Source organism: Sceloporus occidentalis, unplaced genomic scaffold, assembly GCF_023333645.1.
Source record: "Sceloporus occidentalis isolate IW3139 unplaced genomic scaffold, rSceOcc1.0.p SCAF_4, whole genome shotgun sequence".
Taxonomy (NCBI): Eukaryota; Metazoa; Chordata; class Lepidosauria; order Squamata; family Phrynosomatidae; genus Sceloporus; species Sceloporus occidentalis.
Genome location: NW_028316984.1, coordinates 178,865,669 through 178,890,655, shown reverse-complemented (window position 1 = coordinate 178,890,655; position 24,987 = coordinate 178,865,669). Strand labels below are relative to the sequence as shown.

The window sequence follows — 24,987 nt, the reverse complement described above, 5'->3', positions numbered from 1 at the left end:
GTTCAACATTGGAATAAGCTGTCTCCAAGTGTGGTGGAGTCTCCTTCCTTGGAGGTTTTTAAACAGAGGCTGAATGGCCATCGGGGTGCTTTGATGGTGTCTTCCTGCATGGCAGGGGATTGGACTGGATGACCCTTGTGGGCTCTTCCAACTTTACGGATGACCATGAAGTAAAGGGGGAATAAAAAGATAAGAAGTTAACCAAAGAGATTGGGGGCTTATCTAGTCCAGCATTGTGTTCTTAGACTGAACAACCAAAAGTCCCTCATAGAGCCACAGACAAAATATGTATGCAATTCCTGTTCCTCCACAACTGGTGTTCACAGGTATACTATTTCCGGTGTCCTGGAAGAAAAAGATGCATTTGGACTAGGAGACACTGATAGCCCCATGCTCCATGAATTTGCCCATTTTTCCCCTAAAGCTGTCCAAGTTGGTGGCCATCTCCACATCTATAAGATGTAGTCATCTTAGCTCCCCAGCCAGGTGGTTAATCAAACCCAAGGCTACGTAGTTACAACTGCTCTTAAACTATTCATATCTTATGTGAAGTTGAAGGCTTTCATATTCATATCCTCCTTCATTCTGTGCTTCTGGATGAGAGTTCACCTCACAGGTTCTACTGCACTGCAAGCAGTAGCCTGTGTGGGTTCTGCCCCTGATCATTTCACCTTTTGTACACCTGGCTTGGCAGACTGACATATGGAAATCTGGTTTAGAAATAAGATAGCAATCACTAGATAGAGGCAATTACAATGAGCTCTCCACAATTTATAGGCCTGGAGCTGTGATGCTTGGTTGTGTTATAGCTCCACAATACTTGAATATTTATTTATTATTTTTAAACTGAATTTCCTCATCTGCCTCCTTGTTGCTGTTTTAAATTTATAGCCTGAAAAGCAGGTTATCAGTATCTAAAATATATATAATTGAATACAGAAAACAATATTTAGATACAGAAGTAATGAACAATAACAAATAGGACATCACAATTTAAATAAAAGGAACAGATACAACCTTTAAAACAGCACCTCACAATTAATCATTTCCAGACTAGAATAAATCTTGAAAAATGTCCTATGCACTTTCTGGGAGAAGGCATTTTAAAGATATTGTACTATCTTCCACTGGTGGAAGTCTGCAGAACCTGATGATGTCCATTATTCTTATCCAGCTGTTTATACTGGCATTGCAGAATGCAGCTTTCCAAACTTCCATTCTTCAGTGAGAGCTATTACTCCTTCTGATTTTCTGTAATTTGCTCAGTACAATCCTAAAATGAATGTATAACCAGGTTTTCTTGGCAAGATTTCTTCAGAGGGGCAAATTGTTTAGAGGATCTTGCCATTGCCTACCTCTGAGGCTGAGAGAGTGTAACTTCCCAGTGAGTTTCCATGGGGATCCAAACCCTGGTCTTCAGCAGTCTTGGTTCAATATTCAAACCACTTACACCATAATGGCTCTTTATCAGTAACAGTATTTTTTTTAAAAAGGGGGGGGGGGGCTGTTTTTATACTCGTAAGCTTCTATTTAGAAAATGTTTCATGGATTAATGTTACTGTGCATTTTTTCTTACAGAAAATCTGTGCATTGGAACCGGAAGGCCGACTGAAAATGGATTTGGTTCTAATGAAGGCCGATGCTCTCCTACAGTGCATCAGTGAGGAAAAAAAACATGAGATATTATCCAAACTGAAGGATATTAAAGCCATGTGGGAAGAAACAGCCATATACATCACACATTGTCACAGGTACAATGGCCAAGTGCTGTCTCCTAGAGGTCTACCAGCCATCTGAATTCTTAGCCACCTTGTCAACCCAAGACTAGAAGGCTTGATACATATTTCTCTGCCATTTTTTTCCAGAATATTCAAGGTGAGGTCCCACTGCTAAGTAGAGTGAAGCAGCCACCTCAAGAATCTGGGGCTGGCACATGTGAAAAGGAGCAGTAGCAATAACCTCTGTACCTCAGAGACAATGAACAGCATGATAGTCTTGTATTGTATAGTACAGAGAGGCCTGAATGTTTGTGCAAACCAGCCCTTAGGTCTGTGGTCTATGTTAGCAATATACTTTTCATTATCCCATTTCATTCTGGTCCCACTGCCACAATAATAAAACTGTGTGTATATGCCTAAAGCTTGAATATTAAATTCCATAGTGTGCCAGAGGAAGTGGATTGCAATCCACAAAATCTCATGTTAAAATGAATCTGTTAATCTTAAAGGGGCCATAATACTCTTCCCCTACTTTTTAAATATCAAAGCAGACTATTACAGTCAGCCTTCGCTTTACACGGGGGATCCATTCTGGACCCCCGCGTAAAGCAAAAAGCGTGTATGCTGAAGCCCCATTGGATAGAATGGGGCTTGGGCAGTAGATTGGCCATGTGAGGGACGGATGTCTACATCCTGTTTTTCACCCTCAAGGGGTACTTGATGCAGTGTAACATAGGCCTAAAACAGATGAGCCTTAAGCACCACCTTTTGGGCAGTCCAGGGCATACAGATGACACACGTCCCTGGATCAGGGCAAAGCCATGTTGCAGCCAGCCAAGGCAACCCAAACCCAGCTGCAAAAGAACTGCCAAAAACAAAACAAAACAAACAAACAAACCCTGCTCCTTGCCAGCAGTCTGTTGCCTTGCCAACACACCACCACTGTGGCTGCCCTCAGGACCACGGCATCTGGTCATCATGGTCCCACGCCGAATGGGGAGTGGCCAGAGGTTGCTCCAAGCTGCCAGTCTGTCTGATCCCATAGACCTGATGGGTTTTTCCATGGAATTGACAAAAGAGTTCGAGAATGACTGATGGCTTTAACTCCAGAGAGACGAAACATTGATTGTATCTGAGACAACCCCTGGATAGTCAGATAAGAAGGGTGAATAGGAATTCAGCCTATTTTTCATATCAAATATGAAAAAATAAAACCACATATTGAGCAAGAGGAGTATAGGGTACCTTAACACCAGAGATCCTTTAAAGTTCAATCATGTAGGAAGATCAACCATAGCAGCATCACTGGCATGGAAGGAGCAGGTGGTCATCAGTTGGAGGCCTCAAAAATGTTTTGGAAGAGGGTCTCCATTTAATCTAGTTCCCTAGCTGTAAGATTCTTTTGGGGAGTGACACTTAATATATCTAGCTATCTTTCTTTCCCCTGACAGTCGTATTGAGTGGGTGTGGTTGCACTGGAGTGAATACTTGAAGGCCCAGGATGAATTCTATGCATGGATTCACAACATGAAGGTAACCTTGGAGCCAGACATAGAACTACAGCTTGGTTTAAAAGAGAAGCAATGGCAGCTCAGCCATGCTCAAGTCCTGCTGAATGATGTTGTAAATCAGGCAGCTCTGCTGGAACGGCTACTGGAAGAAGCCATTTCCCTGTATAACCGTATTGGAGATCCAAGTGTAGATGAAGATGTCCAAAAGAAAATGAAGGAAGAATATGAAGAAGTCAAGAATGAAGCACAGGTAAGAGGATCTATTAATGAAGACAGGGAAAATGGTGAAAGTAGAAATTGCAGGATAGAGGAGGTGAAACGTAGATGTAGGTAAGCACAAAAGCTGATCTTTAATGTTGGTTTAGCCAAAAAGGACAAAGGCTAACTGTTGCAGTGGCACTTTCAGTTCCCAGTTATATGTGACCATGAGAATCCTCTGCTTCATAATGCTTTTTCCCATTGCATGGTTATGTTCAGCTGTTTGTAAACTGGACATGTTATGGTAGGGTGATTTAACCAGTCAAGGCTGACAAGCAGAGGAACTTCTCTTGGGCCACAAATATGGAGTTGGATGATCTTCTGGTGTGTCCTAGACCTAAACTTACTTATTTTATTATTTTACCTGTTTAACTGGATGATTTTTGGAACTTAATCTCATAATGTAAGTACCATCTACATCAGACTTGACCAACCCGGCGCCTTCCAGATGTATTGGACTGCAACACACATCATCCACAGTTGTAGCACAGATTTCACTTTAACTGCCATGATTCCATCCTATGAAATCCTGGGATTTGTAATTTAGAGAGCAGAAGTTAGAGTTTGAGAAACAATCTGGTGCAACGGTTGGAGTATTGGACTAAGACTCTGGCAGACCAGAATTCAATTCCCTATTCATCCATGGAAACTCACTTGATGGTCTTGGGCAAGTTGTACTTTCTTAGCCTCAGGGGAAAACAAGGGGAAAACTCATCTAAATGAAGCTTATCAGGAAAACCCCATGATAGATGCACTTTAAGGTTACCATAAGATCAAAGAAGAAAATGCAAAGTCAGGCTTACTGCTCAACTTAAAGAAAACAAAAATAATGACTGAGAAGATCTACACTGATACATTTGCCTGCATCCCTTTAAAATGCTGAAGGTATGGGGTGAGTAGGGTGAGGCTCAGTGGGAGGAGAAAGGAGAGGCCCCAGGGTGGTTGTTGTTGGTGTTTTAAATCAATTTTTTAAAAAAAGAACTTTCATTAAAAACATCACATTTTACCAGCTGTTCACTTTAAGCACATGAAACTCTGTATATGTAAATACATTTAGACTATGCATATGATTTTGTAATTTAAAAATACAGTTTTAATTGGGCTAGTTGTTTATGTCACAATTGTTACCATTAGATTCAGTGATATAAGGGAATTATGATTTATGAGTAATGTTAGTATGAAAAAAAAGATGCTGTATAGGGTGGTAGTGGAGGTGGTCAATGGAGGAGGTGACACCATGAGCTACTGCACTGGATGACACCAACCCTACTGACGCCACTGATTTAAGGAGCTCATAGGCATAAATTTACAGGACCCAGGCGGAGCAATAGAAGATAGGGGGTCTTGGAAATGTCTCAACCACAGGGTTGCCATGAGTTGGGATGACACATATTGGGAAGGTTACATTTTGGACTACAGTTCCCAGCACTCCCAAACCAGTAAGGCTATTGGCCATGCTGGCTGGTGAGTTCTGGGCAGGGTTGCCAGAAATCTAGATGTCTTCTGTGTAGGAAAAGGAATTTCAATAGTTTTCACTTGTTACCTGCTTGCATTCTAAGCAACACCTGCTGAAATTCCCTCAGGCATTAAAGGTGTAGGAGCCCTCTCCATTTTTAAATCTGACAATCCAATTTGGGAAGGTACTATCCAAAAAGTAACTTCCCTGAGTTCTGCCACTGTACTGCAAGTTGAGTCTCCCTTATCCAGAATTCCAAAATTCTGTACATAGGTGGCTAAGGTAGTGACACCTTTGCTTTCTGATGGTACACAAACTTTGTTTCATGCACAGAATTATTTAAAATATTGTGCGTCAAATTACAGGCTATGTGTATAAGGTATATATGAAACGTAAATGATTGTCATATTTAGACTTGGGTCCCATCTCCAAGGTATCTCATTATGTACATACAAATATTTCAAAATCCAGGGGGGAAATCAGGGAGCTTCAATCTGTACTCCCTCTTCATGACCATCAGTTTCTCTGTCTCTTAAACTGGGCACCCCAGTTCTTGCTTAGCCAGGATGTCACTACTGCAGGGCAAAAACATATGTAGCCTGTCTCGCCCTAGCTTCTTTCAATGTTTTCAGAGCAGTCTTACCAAAACATTTTTATTACAGATTTGCTTTCAATTTGTTTTCCATTCTCTGTCTTGAGCCAGAGCCAGCCTAAAAGGTTTATTGGCAATCAGTTCTTCAAATAATGTAAATTACCACCAGGGACATCCTGTCTTTCTGGCTTTAGCAGGAAGAACTTTGGTAGTTTAATACTCAGTCAGTTTTGATTAGTGGGAAAGCATGACTGCTGTTTGCCTTTATTATCTCACAGATGATTCTTAGTTCATATAGCCTTGACTGAGGCCAACAGAATGATCAACAAGGCAGAAAATGTGAATGGATAAAAGCTGTGCCTGATCATGCAATGTAGAGGAACTTGGGTCTATGGTAGGAGTGAGCAAAGTACATCCCTCAACACTCCTTTTGCAGTACCCACACCCTCCAACATTTTCTTTTGATATTATAACTTTTAAAAATTAATCATATTTAAATATTACAATTGGTCGTTTTCTGAATCAACACATTTTTTAAAAAATATTGTGAGCCTTCTCATGCACACATACACCTAAGTTATAGGAGATCAGGGGAATAGATGGCTAGACAGATGGATAACACAGTTTAAATGTTACTCCTTGGTTCATCCATTTGTCTTAGTTGTGGGCATCAATAATTAACAAGTTTGACACACCTGCAAGTCAAAATAGATGTAACATCAAGCTAAGGTTATCAGGTGAAACAAGGAACAGTGCTCCTTATTGTATATGGGTGTGTAGAAGAGGGAAATCCAGCCGATGTTGCTTATGTGACAAACAACACCTTTTGAAATTCCTTCTTCTGTGCAACTATTAAAGGGACAGGTGTCCTGTTCCTATGTCACTTGACAATTGTACATCAACCACATCTAAGTAAACTCATATGCCTATAATTTTTTTTTAAAGTTTAGCAGAAACATTGAGGGAGACCCTGGATAGGCCTGGGATTGTGACAGCTGGGATGTTGATTTAACAATTTGTTCCTTGTCACAATTGCAGTGAAAATTGCTGCCTTCTACCTCCAGTCTCTATGTTGCCAATGGGTACTGAAGCTTATGGTAAGCTTATGGTATCTTGGATGCAAGAAGAGATTTTGCCAGGACCATAGCAGACTGACAAATTGGATCCCCTTTCATTCACACTGCAATTAATCCCAATTAATCCCATGCAATTAATGTGTGGAAATCACTATTATAAGGTATGGTGGTAGCCATTCACTCAGATGCTCTTATATGCAGAACAGTCAGCTTTAGATGTTAGACAGGATTTAGAAAATTAATTTTTTGGTCTACCCAGAAATTGCCATCTTGCAAGCTATAGGCCACATTGGTTTAGGGATTCTGGAAGTCATAGTCCACCCCCACTCCTTTCTAAACTCAGGTTACATCTGTCTAGAGAGCCAGTGTGGTGTAGTGATTTGAGTGTTGGGATGTGACTCTGGAGATCAGGGTTTGAATCCCTATTCAGCCGTGGAACCCTGCTGGGTGACCTTGGGTGAGTCACACTCTCTCAGCCTCAGAGGATGGCAGTAACAAATCCTGTCTGAAGAAACACACCAAGAAAACTCCATGATAGGGCCACCTTAGAGTCACCATAAGTCAGAAATGACTTGAAGGCACACAGCAACAACAATAGCCACAACAGCAGAGGCCACTAATACTACAGATTGATTCACCCTTATTCAGAAAACGGCTTTTCTTTCTTTCTTTCTTTCTTTCTTTCTTTCTTTCTTTTACATACCCTCTTTCTCCTGGAGTTGGACCTCTATGTTCTGAGGCAGTAAACCACTATAAAGAAAAATGAGGGAAAGCTACTGCCTTTATCCTCTGCTTGTTGGCTTTCCATAGCCATTTTTGTTTGGTTTGTGGTTTGTTTGTTTGGTTGGTTTTGGTTATTTTGTTTTTGCTTTTGCAGTAGTGGGAAACAGGATGCTGGACTAAGTAGACCATTGATCAGATCCAGTATAGATTTTCTGGTGCTCTTCTTAGCAAATGATTTAACCAGTGATAGGGTTAACTGGCTCCAGAATTATGGAAAACTTCTTCCCAACACTGTGTGTAGAAAATTGTCTGTACACTTTTCTTTATATTTTCATAAAGGGGAGAAGGAAGGCTAGAAACCTGGAAAGCTTACACAGGCCCTCTGGTGGAAGCATAAACCTGTGGAGGCTTAGTAACTTTTGCAAAGCTTCAGAATGTTTAAGTACATGTTGTTTCTTATAATATAAAGTGTTGGTTTCCTTGGTATAAAATTAAAATTTTGGCATCAATATTTTGCATTTTTTTCCTTTTTCTTTTCTATCTTTAAAAAAGATCAAAAGCATTGACCTTGTAAGCCCTTGAAATCTTGTATTTGTTTAATGAAACACTAAATAATTATAGTATAGTCGGCTCTTCTTATACACAGATTTTTTATACATGGATTCAGGCATATATGGTTTGAAAATGTTCAAAAAAAGTATAAATTTCAAATATCAAACCTTGATCTTCCATTTTTTATAAGGGACACCATTTTGTTATGTCATTATATTTAATGGGACTTGAGCATACACGGATTTTGTTATCCACGGTGAATCTTGGAACCAAACCCCAGCGTATAACAAGGGTCCACTGTACAACCATGACTGGAATGCATTGTTTTGTCCTCCTACTGAAGGTTAATTGTTTCGAATTCCTGAAAAGAGCCAAATAACGTGGGAGGCAGTAGGAAGATGTAGGAGAACAGGTTCTTTGTGCTCTGGATTTATTTATTTTTTAATGGCAAGTGTGAGCCAAATGATAACTCCCTCTCTCTCTCTTTCTCTCCCTGTTCCCGGTGTCTCTTTTGTCACAGAGAAGAGTGGGACTACTGGAAAAGATAACAAAAGAACACGAGCGATATAAGACCAACATCGACCAGTTTCATATATGGTTGACCCAGGTGACAGAAAGATTGAATAGCTGCCTTGACCAAGAAGCAAAACTGCCAGCCGAAAACAGAATTAAGGCCTTGCAGGTACTTGATTGTTTTTGTTGCTGCAACTGACAGCAGGAAGCTTTGTTGGAAAAGCTTTGTTTATGTGAGGGCTTTGGGTCCCTCGTCTGCTTCTTCCTGAGCTGGATTGGACCCCTTGAGACCATCAAAATGTACTGAGTTACCACCACCTACTCATTTGACCACCCCTCTTTTCCTAATAATTCAGTAGGAAGTTACTTTGGAGTTCCACTTCCACTTTCCGTCCCAGTCTCTGTAGGGGCAATACACCAACCAAGCAAAGCCATGTGAAAGGAGTGTGTGAGAGAAGAATTAGTGTACTTTAAAGGAAAAGGCTTTATTCTAAGAAATCTGCAGTAGCAAAAGGATATCTCTTATGTGAAGGCACCTTCCTTCAGGCAAACACAGTAGCTGCAAGACTAGATCATTTCAGCCAATATCACCAAAATAACCATATGCCCTGATGCAAGCTGAATAGTTGCTAACTAATCATGATGCAGATGGGATTTGTAGTCCTTGTTCATGGGGAGTCTGGACCCTTTTGTTCAGTCTCAACTAACTTCCTTGAGGTGGGATGGGGGGCCCTCCCCCCAAGCTTTCCTTTTGTTCTACTTTGTTCTCTCAGGCTTTTTATAAGCTTTGCTGAGAAGGATCCTAACAATTTGTACTTCTGGACAACTGACCATCCCCATTGATCAACTGTAGTAGTTTGAGTGGTTTGAGTATAATTCTGGAGGCCAAAGTCACCCACTGGGTGACTTTGTAAAAGCCATGCTCTATCAGCCTCAGAAGATGGCAATGGCAAACCCTTTCTGAAGAAACTTGCCAAGAAAACCCTATGATAAGGTTGCCTTGGGTTGCCATAAGTCAGAAACAACTTGAAGTCACAACAACAGCTCTGTGACATTGACTCTCACACATGCAACTTAACCTCATTTCATCATTAACACTTTATTACCTGGAAAGAAGACTATTCCCTCAGCTATGTTGACCAGATAATGGGAGGACTCATTATCACAGCTTGTCTTTCAAATTCTACCCAAGGGCACATCTGTGTATGTTCTGAAAGAGCCAATGGATTTTCTGTAACTACATGAAACATGTTCATGTAAATACATGGATGCTGTGTGTCTGATACTGTAATATAAAGATACATTTTTAAATTTGCTAGTTGTTTATGTCACAACTGTTGCCATTACATTCAATGATATATGACAAATATGATTTATAAGTAACAGTATGAAAAAAATTACTAAGAATTCTGTATGGTGTGACATGAGAATAGTACAGTTGGGGGGGGTGACACCACAAGTTACAGCACTGGGAGATGTCAATGCTAGTGACACCACTGATTCATGCTAAATCCCTTCCCCTTGCAGGGCATTGCCAAAGATGTAAAGAGCGGAGAAAAGAAACTGAGGTATCTTGAAGCTCAGTCTGTCGATGTGATGCAAAACACCTCCCCACTGGGAGCAGAGAAGATGAAGGCTGAACTGGAGGATCTGAAAAAAGCTCTCGAAAAGCTGAAAGTGGTGAGCTCTGAGGAAGAGGAGAGGCTACTACAAAGCCTTAAGTCGGAAAATGCCTATCACACACAAGCCAGGCTGCTGGAAGCTGATGTCCAGGAGTTCCGTAAAAGCCTACATAAATTAGGAAACACCTTTGAGCTAGACAACCGGGCAAGAAGTGATGATGACTTAATTGCTCTCTGGAGAAAATACATGGTAAGTGTTTCTGTGTCAATAACAGATGGGGAGCAAAGAAAGATTGTTAGATATGGACAATCAGTAAAGATGTGCAAAAGGTTAGGTATTTAAATAGTCTGGGCCTCCCGTGCCCCACTGAAAACAAAGTGGAAGCTTTGGGAGCAAACTGCAAGGCTTTCTGCTTTTACTCTTTAGGAGATGGGTGTATGCTGCCTCATGAATCAGTGTCACCGAGTCACTCAATTTGCTACTCCAAGCTACAGAGAGAGGTTCTTTAACATAAACCATTTTTTAAAAAACAAAATAACCTTAAGATATGCACCATCAGGGTACCATTAGTGCACCCACCAGGTTTCAGGTTTATGCCTAGGTTTCAGTATTTTAGAGTAAAGATAGAGAGAAACATTCAGAATTTTTATAGAATTCAGAGACATATCCATTTTAATCTGGAACATCAGTATGCAAAGGAATCTTGTAGCACCTTATTTGTACTTAACTGTGGGCCAGAATGGACAGGCAGGAAAAAGTGTCTTAATCCTGCTTTTTCCAAAAGCAGGTCAAATCCTGCTGCCCACACAGCCTCCTCCCAAGACAGGCCCAATATGCATGGCTCAACCACATGGTGCAGTGTCAGGCTGTGCCACTGGGTAATTTCTTTTTGTTCCTCCCCACCATGCATGCACACTGTCACATGAAAACACCACCTGCAACCTCCAAGTACCTTAAACATCAACCCAGATGTCATTCCATTGCGCGGCCATTCCTTTGATTGGGCATACAGTTGCATGTGTGATGCTCCACCAGTACAGGGTATCAATGTGCAAATGATACATTAGCAAAGCACAATCATGGAGGCCTCCATACATAGCCCGTTCATTCCCTTACACCCACTGCCCCCCCCCCCATTGGACTGTCTGGTTTGTGTATGTTGTAATTACATCCATTGGAGTTGTCGCACTTTCATTTCTTTGCTTTGCCACAGCTTCTCTCACGTCTTTTTGCTCCAGTTTTTAGCCCTGGAGCACAGCTTTAGTGCAGGTTCTGCTTTGAAAGCGACTGGAAACTGCTTTATTTTGTGCATCTGTTTCATCTCTGTGAGAAAGATGTTGTCACTTAAGCTTTCATAGACTTGGTCTGCTTCCTAAGATGAATGGAGTGAATTGCTATCCAGAAAGGACATTTTTAATCAGACAGTGTGAATAGCCATGGAAATGCAAAACTTGTGGGTATGTGTGGTGGTGAGGCAACAAGTTCATTTTTATTGATGGTCACTGACAGACAAAAACAGGAAGGAAGCTGTTGCCTAAGACCAGGGTGGGTGGATGACCATATGAATGGTGGAAGGAATTTTGTGGTGTGTAGTATGTAGTCTGGGAACCAGAGAGGACATGTGATAAATGGCACCAGTTCAATCTGGACATCTGAGGAAATAAACAAATTCTATAAAAAAAAAGTATGCTACAACTTCTTTGTCTCAGTCTCAAAGGTGCTACAAGATCCCTTTGTATACAGTTTTTTAATATGTACAGTTGTCCCTCCGTATCCACAGATTGCTCATTCATGGATTCAGCCATCCGTGACTTGAAAATATTTTTTAAAAATATAAATTCCAGAAAGCAAATGTTGATTTTTCCATTTTACTAACCATTATATTTAATGGTACTTGAGCATCTACAGATTTTGGTATCCACAGGGGGTCCTAGAACCAAACCCCAGTGGGTACCAAGGCCTAACATACACAAACGGGGGCCATAATGTTATGGAGTAAAGTTCTTCAGTTCAGGATGCCAGCAAATCTTACCCTTTCCCATGCTATTCTATCTCCTTCACGCAAACACACACATGTATTCTGTAGCCACTGAAAATGCTCACTTCTCAATGAGCTGATCTTATGTTTTACCACTCCCCTTTTTTGTCTTTTAAGGGGCTGGTGAAGACCAGAAAAGGAGGACTTGATTGTTGTGGCACATACACTATAAAATTGCTTTTTAAGAGGGCATCTACACTGTAGAAATAATGCTATGTCAATTAAAGCTGTGTCAGACTACGTTGTTTCTATGGTTTAGATGCACCCCAAGAGAGCTTGATCAGTATATTTCTCGGCCTGCTTTTAAATGAATTCTTACAATTATATTATCTAAAGGGGGGGGGGGGGGGTTAAAAAAAAAATTCTAGTTTGCTGTAACTCTTATATTTTTCATTGCTGCTTTTCCTGCTCTTTGTTAGCTTGTATTGCTGGGTGTTTTTTTTTTAATGTTTGTTGCTTTTTGTACTTTTATTTGTAAGCCTTGAGTTTGATTTTTATCATAGAAATATGGAGTATAAATTCCCAGAAAAGCAAAAGAAGACCAAACATTAAAACCCAGTAGCACTATCCCAGAATTTCACATGCACAAGGAAGTGGAATAGCACATAATAATTCTATGCAAATACACATACATTTGATAAAAGTTCATATCCTGTTCTGCTCATATAATTTGAATTGACAGGTCCAGTTGTAAAATAGTTTAGAACAAGTAAACTGCATTTCTCTAAATGCAGCATGAAATGCAGCAGGAAAAAATATGTAGGCAGACAGATATAAAGACAGATGTATATAGGTATGTCGATATGCACATACCCCAGGATAATTGATTAAATAAGTATATACATATATATATATATATATATTTAATGATAATATTTTTGTGTTTAAGGCAACAAGGGCAACCCTTACAGCAGAGGAATCAAAGGTTGAAAGACTGAAGACTCAACTTAAGGAGTTGTTCAGGTTTTCACAAGACATGCAGCCACTTTCTGACAGTGTGATTCGTGCAATACGTGAATATCAAAGGTATTTCTCTGGTAGGGAGGGGCAGCAGTTTAAAATAAACTGTGCCAGGGGATTAGACGGCTCTGGTAATACTGAAACAGTGCACAGAACAGACTGACCAAGACTGATCTGCCAGGCAGGAAAATAACAAGTCAATGAAGTGGACTTAAATGTTTTGAGATGATTAACATCTTACAGCTGTAAAGAGTTCCTTAAAGCAAGGACGAGGAACATTTGATCCTTCAAATTTTTTGAATTGCAGCACCCATAATTTCTTACTGCCTTCCATGCTTGGGCTTCTGCAAGATGAAGGGCAAAGATTCCCTACCCTGCCTTAAGTGGTGTAACAGGAGAGCTAGAATTTGACTATTCTCTGAATATTGATTAATTATATTTCTATCGTTATTTTATTCCATGAAGCTGAAGACAGTATAGCATGTTCTCTTTCTCCCCTCCGAAATGTTCACTTGTTCAAATGATCACACAGAGTCACATACACAATGCTAATGGCCAAAAGATACTGGCTGATTCTGGTGCTGTGAGTATTAGGATCTCTATTTCCCTAGTCCTAGACCACTATTCTGATTGGTGGGAAACCTGATCTGTCTCAAGGAATGAATTCAGGTCTAATCTGCACTGCAGAAATAATGCTGTTTGACACCACTTTAACTACCATGGCTCAATGCTATGGGAGTGTGAGATTTGCATTTTATTGTGGCACCAGAGCTGTCTGAAATAGAAGGCTAAATAGCACACAAAATTAAAAATCCCCAGATTCCATATCATTGAGCCATGGTGATTAAAGCGGTGTCATTAATTCTGCAGTGCAGCTTTAGATCTGTTTCAGGGACATTGACAGGGGTTGCATTCCAGATATGGGCAAGGCCAATGGTAAAAGGATGGGAACCATGGGGCCAGGTGGTTCCCATGTCAACAAGGTAATGAATCAGTCTCAGATTTTGGATTGAACTTTAAAAGAGTTATCTGCAGTGTTGAATCTGGGTAATAGGGTTCAGCCCCTTGGATTGTGTGTTGTATGCCTTTAAGTTGGTTTCCAACTTATGGCAACCCTAAGGCAACCCTATCCTGGGGTTTTCTTGGCAAGATTTATTCAGAGGATGTTTGTCACTGCCTTTGACTGAGAGAATGTGTGACATGCCCAAGGCCACCCAATGGGCTTCATGGCTGAGGTGGGATTCTCACCCAGGTCTTAAGAGTCACAGTCCAGCACTCAAACCACCAGGCCATGCTTAAAGTTCAGACTGCAGTCCATTGCTGAATCACTGACCCGTTAAGATGAAAGCATGTCAAACTGGTACTGGGTTCGACCAAAAAATACCAGCATATTTTAGCTTGAAGCTATTAATGCCAGTAATTTAAGATTTGAGGGGCAGGGATTTCAGCCTTGTAGAAGGGAAACACCCTGTACAAAAAAAATGGAAAGATCCAAATGATGATGTCCTGGAGAACTGGCATGGTTTTTTAGGAAATTTCGGGGGGGCCACAGTGGGACTCCTGGAGCACCACATTTGCTCCAGGTCCTAATGTTTCCCCAGTTCTCATTTGGTTGCAGCATGCTGTCCTTGAACCATTGTATTGTGCTGCCTCCTCCCTCATGCCAGTTGCATGGCTGCTTCCTTTAAAACCAGGCTCTTGGGCAGAGCTGCCCTTTTCTACTTGTCTTATTTAAAACGTTCTGTTACTTGTTGCCAGCTCTTATTTTCATTCTTGGAGCCAAGTCTTATGCATGTAATCATGAATTACAACTTGCCTTTACGCTGTCTGTTTCTGAGTTTGTTTTGCTGCTTTCATTCCCTTCATAGTTTTCTGGTTAGGTCTATTCTCCCTCCTTCTAATGAACAACCTCCTGTTTCCTCCTTAAATTCAGCTGGGATAGACAGCAAATGCAGCCTACCAGTTTTTCCCCTCCACACACACACACACACACACACGCACCCTTTTGTGAGGTTTGGCAAAGGGTTTCCACTTCCAGGCTAACTGGAATCAGGAAGTGACAAGCATAAAGCCAAAACTTCTTTCAGATTTGAGGAAAGGATTGTCAAGTGTTGACTGCATCTGAAAAAATGGTTTTCTTGTGTCAAGCGCAGAACCCGACAGCAAGCTGAAAGAGGTTTGTGTCTCTCAGATGGATCATTATAGGAGATCCAGCTGTTCAGATGTTAGGAAGCAAGTCTGGGATTCTTTCCAATGCCGAGTAGCAAGTAATAGAAATTTTGAACATGTGCAGAAATGAATATGACAAATTGTTGCCAGATTGTCCCTCCAGAAGCCTAGTTTCTTTGTGAGGAAGGGTGGTAACTGTAGATCTTGGAAGCAGCAAAAGGGAGAGCAAAAGTAGGAATCTCAGGGCCTGCATTTCTCCCTAATTTAAGCACAAACTGCCCTGATTTTATAAATGCTGTTTTTTGTTGAGTGAGATTATATTTGCTCTAGCATCTTTCCTCTCTATCAAGATATTACTAGATGTCTTACTCCACCCCCCAACATTTCACAGATGAAAACCAGGACACAGGTAACCAAGTAACATCAGACTGTGGTCAAGTTGGCAGAAATTATTCATGAGGACGAACACACAATTTAGGAGAGAGTGTTTGTTTTTGCCAGAACCTACTGGGAAGAGTAAGATTCTGCCCCCCTCTCCTCTCCCACCTCCTGAATATATTGAGTGCAAACTAGTTTTACATTTTGAACCCAATTTGCAGTAACTGAAGTAAGCAGAGGATGAAAAAGGAAATTAAACCTGAGATACTTTAAAAGGAACTGAAAAAATGAAGGGGTTTGGAATATGTGAAAGCGATATCAAAATAGAAATGAATAGAATAAATGAATGAATGAATGAATAGGTAATATTGTTGTGGTTAGCAAACAAGCAAACAAAAGTCCAGAAGTGATTTCTTAAAAGGTCCTTTCATTTTGGCAGCTACTGCAAGCCTGATTCTGTCTGGATGGGATTGAGAACAGGAACTGTGCAGCAGTGAGAGAAGCAGATTAGAGCAGCCAGCAAGTGAGAGACAAATTAAGCAGACAGCAGCCTTCTTTTTGACTTCTATGAAAAGTGTGCGTTGCCCCAACCCAGAGCAAGTCTGGCGTATGGGAGAGGAGGTTTAAAGCGGGGTTGGCAACATGTACCCTCTGGATTCTCTGCAGCCTCCAAGGCAATCTTGCAATCTCTGGAGCACCCAGTGACTGTACACACACACACACACACTTGTGAGAAAAAAATGGACTTCCAGATGCTTCTAGTTGTATTTATTTTGTTTTCTAATTTTTGCAAATTGCCATTTGGTGTGTATTATATAGGGATGGTAATTCCCTTATTTTATTGTCATGTGGAAAAATTTTCCACACTGAATAAGATCACATTTTTATGGTTTTTAACACTTAGGATTTCTTTGTAAGAGAGAGAGAGAGAGAGAGAAGCATTTGCAGAGGGGGGGGAGGGAGAACAATTTGATGTTGTATAAAAAAATCTGAATTTTACCTCGAAGCAGAAAAGGTTGTATTTTGCATGAAATACAGTTATGTCTTTCTCTAAAGGAAAGTAAGGCCACCACCCCACACGCACAATATAGTTATTCAAACTAATTCTTGCAACAAAAAATGTCCCGTAATTAGGCTTGCCATATCCCACCTGGGGGCGGGACTTTCCCAGTTTGGGGTGGGGCCACACGGTCCTGCCCTGGTTTGGCCCCTCCCCCAGGACCTCCCCCCCCAGCAAGGCCCTGGAGGCAGCTCCAGCCCTCCCCATGGCTGTGTGCCACCCTCCCCGCCTCCCTGCCTGGCTTAGCCTAGAGAGCAGGTCTTAAAGACATCTGCCACTCAGAGCTATTGCCAGCCCACTTGGTATATATACCCTGCAAGAGGCATTACTTTCAGGTTACAGTGAGCAAAGAAAAAAAGGCCATCAGTCGTTCCTGTTTCCCTGGGAGTCTAAATGCCTCATCTTTTAAATGTCTACCACTCAGTATTGTTGTAATTCTTTATCACAGGATCGTTTTTGAGACCCTAAACACCTTTACTTGTAATATGCAAATTTCTCCCAAAGCTGACCAATGAGAAAGAAGCAATCAGCCCTCCACTTGGGTTGGTTTTCAATGGCTTGGAAGGAAGAGATTTTGCCTTGCAAGTTGCTGGTAAATAATAGAAGGCTTTGGGGTAGCAAAGGCTGCAGAAATAGTTTGACCCCCCCCCTTAAACATCCATGGCTCAGTGCTATGGGATTCTGGGAATTGTAGTTTCTTGTGGCACCAGAGCTCTTTTGACAAAAGGAGACTGAATGGTCCACAGAGGAGGCGTTGCCTGGCTGGGGGCAGAGCCTCTTGCCAGCAGTGAGAAGGCTGCGATGATGAGGAAAAGCAGGGGCTCCTCTGGTGGTCCTGGCCACTTCCCTTGGCTCCCTCCCTCCTCCTCCTCCTCCTCCTCCTCCTCTCAGAGCTCATTCACACTCCCTGGCTTTTCTCTCCCCCCCCCCCCCTCTGCACTTTGAGACCCCTTTAACTGCCAAAGCTCAATGCTCTGGAATTCTGGGGTCTGTGAGGCATTTGGCCTTCTCTGTCAGAGAGCTCTGGTGCCACAATAAACTACAATTCCCAGGATTCCATAGCACTGAGCCCTGGCAGTCCAAGCAGTGTGTTTTGGACACAGAGATCCTCCAAATGAATCCAGTCCCTAGCTTTTATATCTCTCACACACACTGCAGGAATAATAACCCACTTTGAGACTGCTTTAACTCAGTGCTAGGGAATCCTGGGAATGCGAGTGTTTGGGAGACATTGAGACTTCTCTGTCAGTCATGGCTCTGAGGCCACAATAGACTACAATTCCCAGGATTCCCCAGCACTGAGAAGTCTCAAACTGGACCATTTCCTCAGTGTGGATGCACCTGGGGAGGAATTCTGGGCACTGCAGTTCAACAACGTTTGGAGGGTTATGGGACTCCCTGTCAGAGATAGCTCTGGGGCCACAATGTACTACAGTTCCCAGCATTCCCCAGCACTAACCCAGGACAGTTAAGTCACTCTCAAACTGGATTATTTCCTCAGTGTGGATGCAGCTTTGGTGAGGAACTCTGGGCATTTCAATCCAGCATTGTTTTATTTCTGCAGTGTATTTTGGACCAGAGACAAGGGGACCAGGCATCCTCCTCCTTTTCCAGGACATGTCCTCTTCTGTCAAATTTCAAAATGTCCTCCATTTGGATCATGGCTAAGAAGCATGGATTTATAATTACATGGGTGTTTTTAGCTTTTATTTTTGGCCATGTCCTACATTTTTTTGCTTGGGTGCCCTACATTTTGGGGTGAGGGCATTGGTCACCTTGGTCAGAGAGCTTTCCAGGGGTTAACTGCCATTCTGCTGTGGAACTGGAACAGAGCACCATTCCCAGAATTCCATAGCATTCAGCCAAGACAGTTAATGTGGTCTCAAACCAGATTATTTCTCCAGTGTAGATGCAGCCCAAGCCTTTTGCCTCTCTTATGCCTGAGATTTCAAAGCCCAGCCTTGGCACCACAACAAACTACAAATCCCAGGATTCCATAGGATGGAGTGATGAGAGTGAAAGCAGTGTGGCAGCAGCCTAAGTGTGCTTAATGCAGTTCTTAACATGGTGCACCTCTTGCCTACAGAGTCTCACAAGACTTTTTTGTTTAACAACTTGTACCCATTAACTCCATTTCATGTCTCCTTTATTTAGTGGGGAGGAATACAGACAAAACAAGCCAAAATGAAGAAAAACCAAAGTCTCTTGACCAAAGGGTTTGGTTGTGGAATAAGCCTCTGAAATATGCAAGAGGCAATGTTAAAATAAAGCCATGATCAATGCCCAAATGTGCTGTTTGGAATGGGGAGAGGGGGGTGGCCAGAAAAGGAAGTACATTTCCGTGATCTGTCTACGAATAATGTCAAAACGTCCTCCATTTTGATCATGCCTAAGAAACATGGATTTATATTAACATTTCTAAAAAAAGCCTCAATTTTTTTGCGTGTCCTCCATTTTTTAAAAAATGTGTCCTACATTTGAAAATGTTGTCCTGCATTTGTCCTACATTTGTCCCGGTTTGGAGGTCCTCACTTATGGCAACCCTACCCGTAATGCAAATATCTTACCACTGTTTACCATTTTCCTGACCAAGTATCTCATTGTGTTAAGTATGATAACATTTGTGAGTATTCTTATATTCATAGTGCTGGAAGCAAAAATATGTTCTCCAGACCTACCACAGGTTCACCCTGGCTAAAACCTGCCCATTTGGCTTTACTGAAAAATTATTCCCATCTACTCCTCAGACACTGGGGTTAAAGAAAGAAAGGTACTCCATTAGTGCCAATGTGTCTCTCCCCTCTCACCATTTTCTAACCATAAGGATATTAGAAGTGATTATTTATATATATGTGTGTGTGTGTGTGTGTGTTAAAAATATATGAAGGGAATTACTTTTTTATCTCCCCCCTCACGACACACATCTGAACTGGGATGCTGACATTCTTTCCCCTATACAATTGTTAAAGAGACAGGAGTCCTGTCCCTTATATTACCTGGCATCCCTACATCGACCACATGTAAGCAAATTAATATACACATTTTTAGTGTGTATATTCAATGTACTGAACAGGTTTGTGACTGTGGTATGTAGGAAGTTGATTGAACTGTTTCCACACCTAGAGTTTACGAAGATCTTAAGCTCCACAGTAAGTGTTTAATGCAACATGTCATGTTGTTTGACCTTGAAAAAAATGATCTTTTTCAGATGTCTGTGGGAATAAACAGGGTCTTTCCCCCCCTTCCCTTCCTGCCAAAAAAAATTCAGTGTCTGAAACAGGGTGTTTGCAGACTAAAAGCATCATCTAGGAACATCCCAAAACAGCAGAAAGGGGGTTGGCCAAGAGTATTTTTAGAGGATTATAGCAATAGTATTTACATTTCTAAACTGCTTAATAGTGAGCTCAGCACTCTCTGAGAAATTTACAATCTGTAAGCCAATTGTCCCAACAAGTTGTTTATTATTTTTACTAAGCTATGAAAAGATGGAAAGCTGAGTCAACCTTGGATCTCTGGGATTGAACTCACAACATTGTGGCTGCAGTACGGCATTTAACCATTGTTCCACCAGGGCTCTATAATTATGTTCCTACTAGGAATTCTTGGAATGGTGGGAAGTCTTGCTTCTCTGTTTCACTCGAAGGACAAATGGCCTGCCTGTTCCTTTTACTCATTTATTCTTTTAACATGAAGACACTTACTGTAGTCTTTGACTTATAGGGATGGGGAAACTTTTGGTGGAAGCAAACACTCATGTGGCATGGTAATGCCTTCCCATTCCATGCCATTTAACTGTGATAAGCTTTTGCTTGATTGTGCGCTAGTGCCCACTCCCTGTGCCTGGTGATTTTATAGCTGATGCTTATAGTTTATGACAGGGATTTCCAATCTGGGGTGCCTGCATCCCCAGGGGTGTGAGATGGAATTTCAGGAGATGCAACAAAAATACCTGTGTGAATCTGGATTCAGTCCTCTGTTATTATTATTATTATTAACTTTATTTATGAAGCGCTGTAAATTTACACAGCGCTGTACATTCAATCTTTTTAGCTAGACAAATCCCTGCCCTCGGGCTTACAATCTAAAAAGACATGACACAGAAGGAGAAGGGAGTGGTGGAGGAAAAGGGTAAGAGGTCCAGCAGTTCCTCTCTACCTCCGAGGCCTGGACCAAGGCAGATGGACTGGAGGGAGGGCTTGGCTTCATAATGGATGGTTAATCTTCCAGGGAAAATACATACTCTCAAGTAGGATAATGCATATACAGTACATAGCAATACAGGAAATGGTTTGATAAACAGGCACCAAAAGAACATCAAATAGTAAGCAACAATTATGCAATGCCTGGGAAGGCTTCTCTGAACAGGATGGTTTTCAACTCCGTTTTGAAGCTGGTTAAAGAAGTGATGGCTCTTGCTTGCGGGGGAAGAAGGTTCCAGGAGTGACGGGCAGCAAGTGAAAAGGGGCGAATCCGGGATGGGGCAGAGGAAATCCTGGGCAAGAAGGTTCTACATTTAGAGAAAATCATGAGTGAGAAGCAAAAGCTAAGAGTCATTGATTGAATTTTATGTTCACAATGGGGTTGATTTTACTATTTACAATTTTTCCTGAATAAATCATAAGCTAATTGCACAATTTAGATTTGCATTTTGTGCACTGAGTTAAAAGTTTATTTTTTTAAGTTCAACTTGCTCACCTGCAGTGTTATATATGGTTCAATTTATGGTTTGAAAATTAGAAATTAGACTTTTTCATCTTCAAATGTGATATTACTTTTACAAGATGTGCAAACATTAATCAAACTAGCAGTGTGGGTCATAGAAAAGGTTGGGAACCACTGGCTTATGAGATTGTTGGGAATCTCAGTCATAAGAGCAGCTTTTGGTAATTCTCTTCAGCAGGTGCAGTGGAAAGGAATGTGAATCTTGATATATATTTTGTAAAGGTTTAGTGGATCCTTTGACTGGCAGAGACAGCAGCTGCATCAAAGCAAAAAGATGGAATACATGTGAGGCAGAGACTAAGTGTCATTGTGTTAAGAGAGTGAAAGAAACAGGCAGGACATTTGTCCTTCAAGTGAAATAGAGAATCAAGACTCCCCACTGTTCCAAGAATTCAAATATTGTTGCTGTTTTTCTCTGTTTGTTTTTGCAGCCTGAAGGGGAAGACATATAAAATGAGTGCTGAGACAGAAACAGAACTGAGACAACGCTTCCAAAACCCCTTGAGGGAATTCCACCTGTGGAAACCATCAGTGCAGAGATTGCTGGATACCACGGCAAATATTTCAGACCCTACATTGACAGATACATTCTTGCATCAGATTGAGGTGACAAATGATGCTCTAGAAATATTTTGAAACCTAAAATTTAAACATATGCAAGGGTATACCCTAACCCAGCTCCAATTTAGAGGTATTCTCTAGGATGTTAGAAATTAAAAAGCAAGAATTTTAGAGGTTACTCTTAAATTATAAGTTAGAAAGAGAAAGAGCTAAATTGAGATATATTCACAAATTAGCAAAGTTGTGAACAAAAATGATGGTTTCTTGGCACACTGTATATATTAGTAAAGGAACCTTCACAACCACACATGTAACAAGAGAAATCTGATCAGAAAATACTTTGACTCAAAGGCAATTACTTTTTAAAGCCAATTTATTGCTTTCACAGATATACAGAATATTTGAAAATATTTTTAAATGGTTGGAAAACACATTTCTTATGTGTTAGGTAACCCTGGTAAAGATAATTCTGCACTGATCAGAAGCTTCACAGTTTGAGACTCATTGTGTTCAAAAACCACACATGGAAATCACACAGCATTTTCTGTGTAGAAAATACTTTTGCACAGAAAATGCTGCTGCCTGTGCAGAAAATGTTTTCTGCACAAAAAAGCACATGCACATTTTGTGAAGAATAAGTCCCAAACTGCAAATAGCCTACCAAAACCTGGAGTTTTCAAAGACTTTCTTGCAGTGAGAAGAAAATTGCTAAAATTACTTGATGCTTCCTTTGAGAACAAAATGAAGAATTGCATTCCTAATGAGTAAAATGAATTATACCAGGGGTAGGCAACCTTTTTGAGCCGGGGGCCGGGTTGCTGTCCCTCAGACAACTGGGGGGCCGAAGCAAAAAAATAAATAATTAAATAATATAGGACATTTTAAAATGTAGGACACATTTTTAAAAATGGAGGACATGCGAAAAAATTTGATGCTTTTTTTAAAAAGTTAATATAAATGCATGTTTGTTAGGCATGATCAAAATGGAGAACATTTGGGCCTCAGAAGCTGGCTGATATCAATATCACCATCATCATCATCACTATTATTGTTAAAGCAGACCTTTTAGCATTAAAAGCACCGAAAATACACAGAAATGCACTTTGGAAAGTCACACTCTCTCACCTTCAGAAAGAGTGAGTGCATGTCTCAGAAACTGACTGATATCATCATCATCATCATAGAATCATAGAGTTGGAAGAGACCGCAAGGGCCATCCAGTCCAACCCCCTGCCATGCAGGAAATCTCAATCAAAGCATCCCTGACAGATGGCCATCCAGCCTCTGCCTAAAGACCTCCAAAGAAGGAGACTCCACCATACTTCAAAGGAGTCTGTTCCACTGTCGAACAGCCCTTACTGTCAGGAAGTTCCTCCTAACGTTGAGGTGGAATCTCTTTTCCTGCAGCTTGCATCCATTGCTCCGGGTCCTAGTCTCTGGGGCAACAGAAAACAAGCTTGCTCCCTCCTCAATATGACATCCCTTCAAATATTTAAACAGGGCTATCATATCACCTCTTAACCTTATTTTCTCCAGGCTAAACATACCCAGCTCCCTAAGGCGTTCCTCATAGGGCTTGCTTTCCAGACCCTTCACCATTTTAGTCGCCCTCCTTTGGACACGCTCCAGTTTCTCAATGTCCTTTTTGAACTGTGGCGCCCAGAACTGGACACAATATTCCAGGTGGGGCCTGACCAGAGCAGAATATAGTGGCACTATTACTTCCCTTGATCATCATCATCATCACTATCAAAGCAGACCTGTAGAAATGGAATGGAAATCCTCCTCCTCCTCCTGCTACTCTTCTTCATCCTCCTCCTGCTCCTTCCTTCCTTCCTCCCTCCTCCTCCTTCCTCCTCCTCTTCCTCCTCGCTCCCTCCCTCGCTCCCTCCCTCCCTCCTCCTCGTGCTCCTCTTCCTCCTCCTCTTCCCCCACCCCCTTTCTTCCCTTCCCACGGCTGTCTGGCAGCCACAGGAAGGGAGGGAAGGAGGAGGAGGACCCCCGTCCCCTTCCTGCCCTGCCCGGAGGGGAACAGGCAGGGTGAAGGAGCCTCGTTGAAGCGGGGCTCCTTGGCCCTGCCTGTCCGCCGGCGGAGGGGCCCTGCCTGTCCGCCGGCTGAGGGCTGCTTGCGCGAGAGGCCAAAGGCCCCGCATGAGAGACCCGGCCCTGCCGCCGATTGTCGCCGGCGCAGGGCCTTTGGCAATTGGCGGCAGGACCGGGCTCGGGCCAGTCCCAAGGCCTCACTGGGCCGGATGTGGCCCGCGGGCCGGGGGTTGCCGACCCCTGGATTATACCATGCCTTGAGATAAGATAACTTCCAATGTTATTTTCAGATAGTTTTTTCACACTAACATGTTTGCACTAGAACTTTTGGGGGCATATCCCATCACATCTTCAAGCTGTGAAGGTTTCTGGTATGTTCTGTAGGATGCATCTGAACAGTATATCCACTCTAGAATACCTCCAATATTTCATAGTAGCCACATATGCCAGAGAAGGTAAATGGTGGTAAGGAGACTGTCTCCTAAGCAAGCTTATCTACCTGTATGACTTTTTCACTGCAGTTAAAGTGGTGTCAAACTGGATTATTTCTGCAGTGCAGAGGCAGTCTAGGTGATTTAAAGCACTGAACAACAGCCTAGGACCACTTTTAACTGAAGGAGCAACAGTGTTCATGTATACCTATCCAAACTCCGAGATTAGCATCTGGTTGTTTTTTCTGTGGCCCATCATTATCAAGGAGTCATCTGGAAAGCAGTATTGACAGGACCTTTATGGTGGAAGTACTACGGTGGGGGAGTTCTCCATCAAAATTCCTCTTGCTATTTTTAAAGATGTTGGAAAGGGGTTTTCTTTTTTGCATGCTGGTTCTATACATTGCTGTGGATACATTTTATAGCAATAGCAAGTACATTTCTATACCACTTATCAGTGCACTTAAGCACTCCCTAAGCAGTTTACAGTGTGTAAGCTAATTGCCACCAACAAAATAGGTACTCATTTTATTGACCTTGGAAGGATACCAGGCTGAGTCAACCCTGGTGCACCTGGTTGGTATCAAGCTCACAACTTTGTGA

At 41.7% G+C, this 24,987-nt stretch overlaps 1 protein-coding gene across 3 annotated transcripts in view; it reads left to right on the top strand.

Moving 5' to 3' along the window:
• SYNE3 (spectrin repeat containing nuclear envelope family member 3) overlaps nt 1-24,987 on the top strand; it is a 122,773-nt gene that overhangs the window by 54,176 nt on the left and 43,610 nt on the right. For 2 of the 3 annotated variants that reach the window (XM_089522476.1, XM_089522475.1), the window contains exons 4-9: nt 1,579-1,751; nt 3,170-3,479; nt 8,407-8,568; nt 9,927-10,271; nt 12,950-13,086; nt 21,781-21,955. In XM_089522476.1, coding sequence (XP_089378602.1) covers nt 1,579-1,751; nt 3,170-3,479; nt 8,407-8,568; nt 9,927-10,271; nt 12,950-13,086; nt 21,781-21,955 — 1,302 coding nt within the window. The other variant, XM_089522477.1, reaches the window with a different exon arrangement.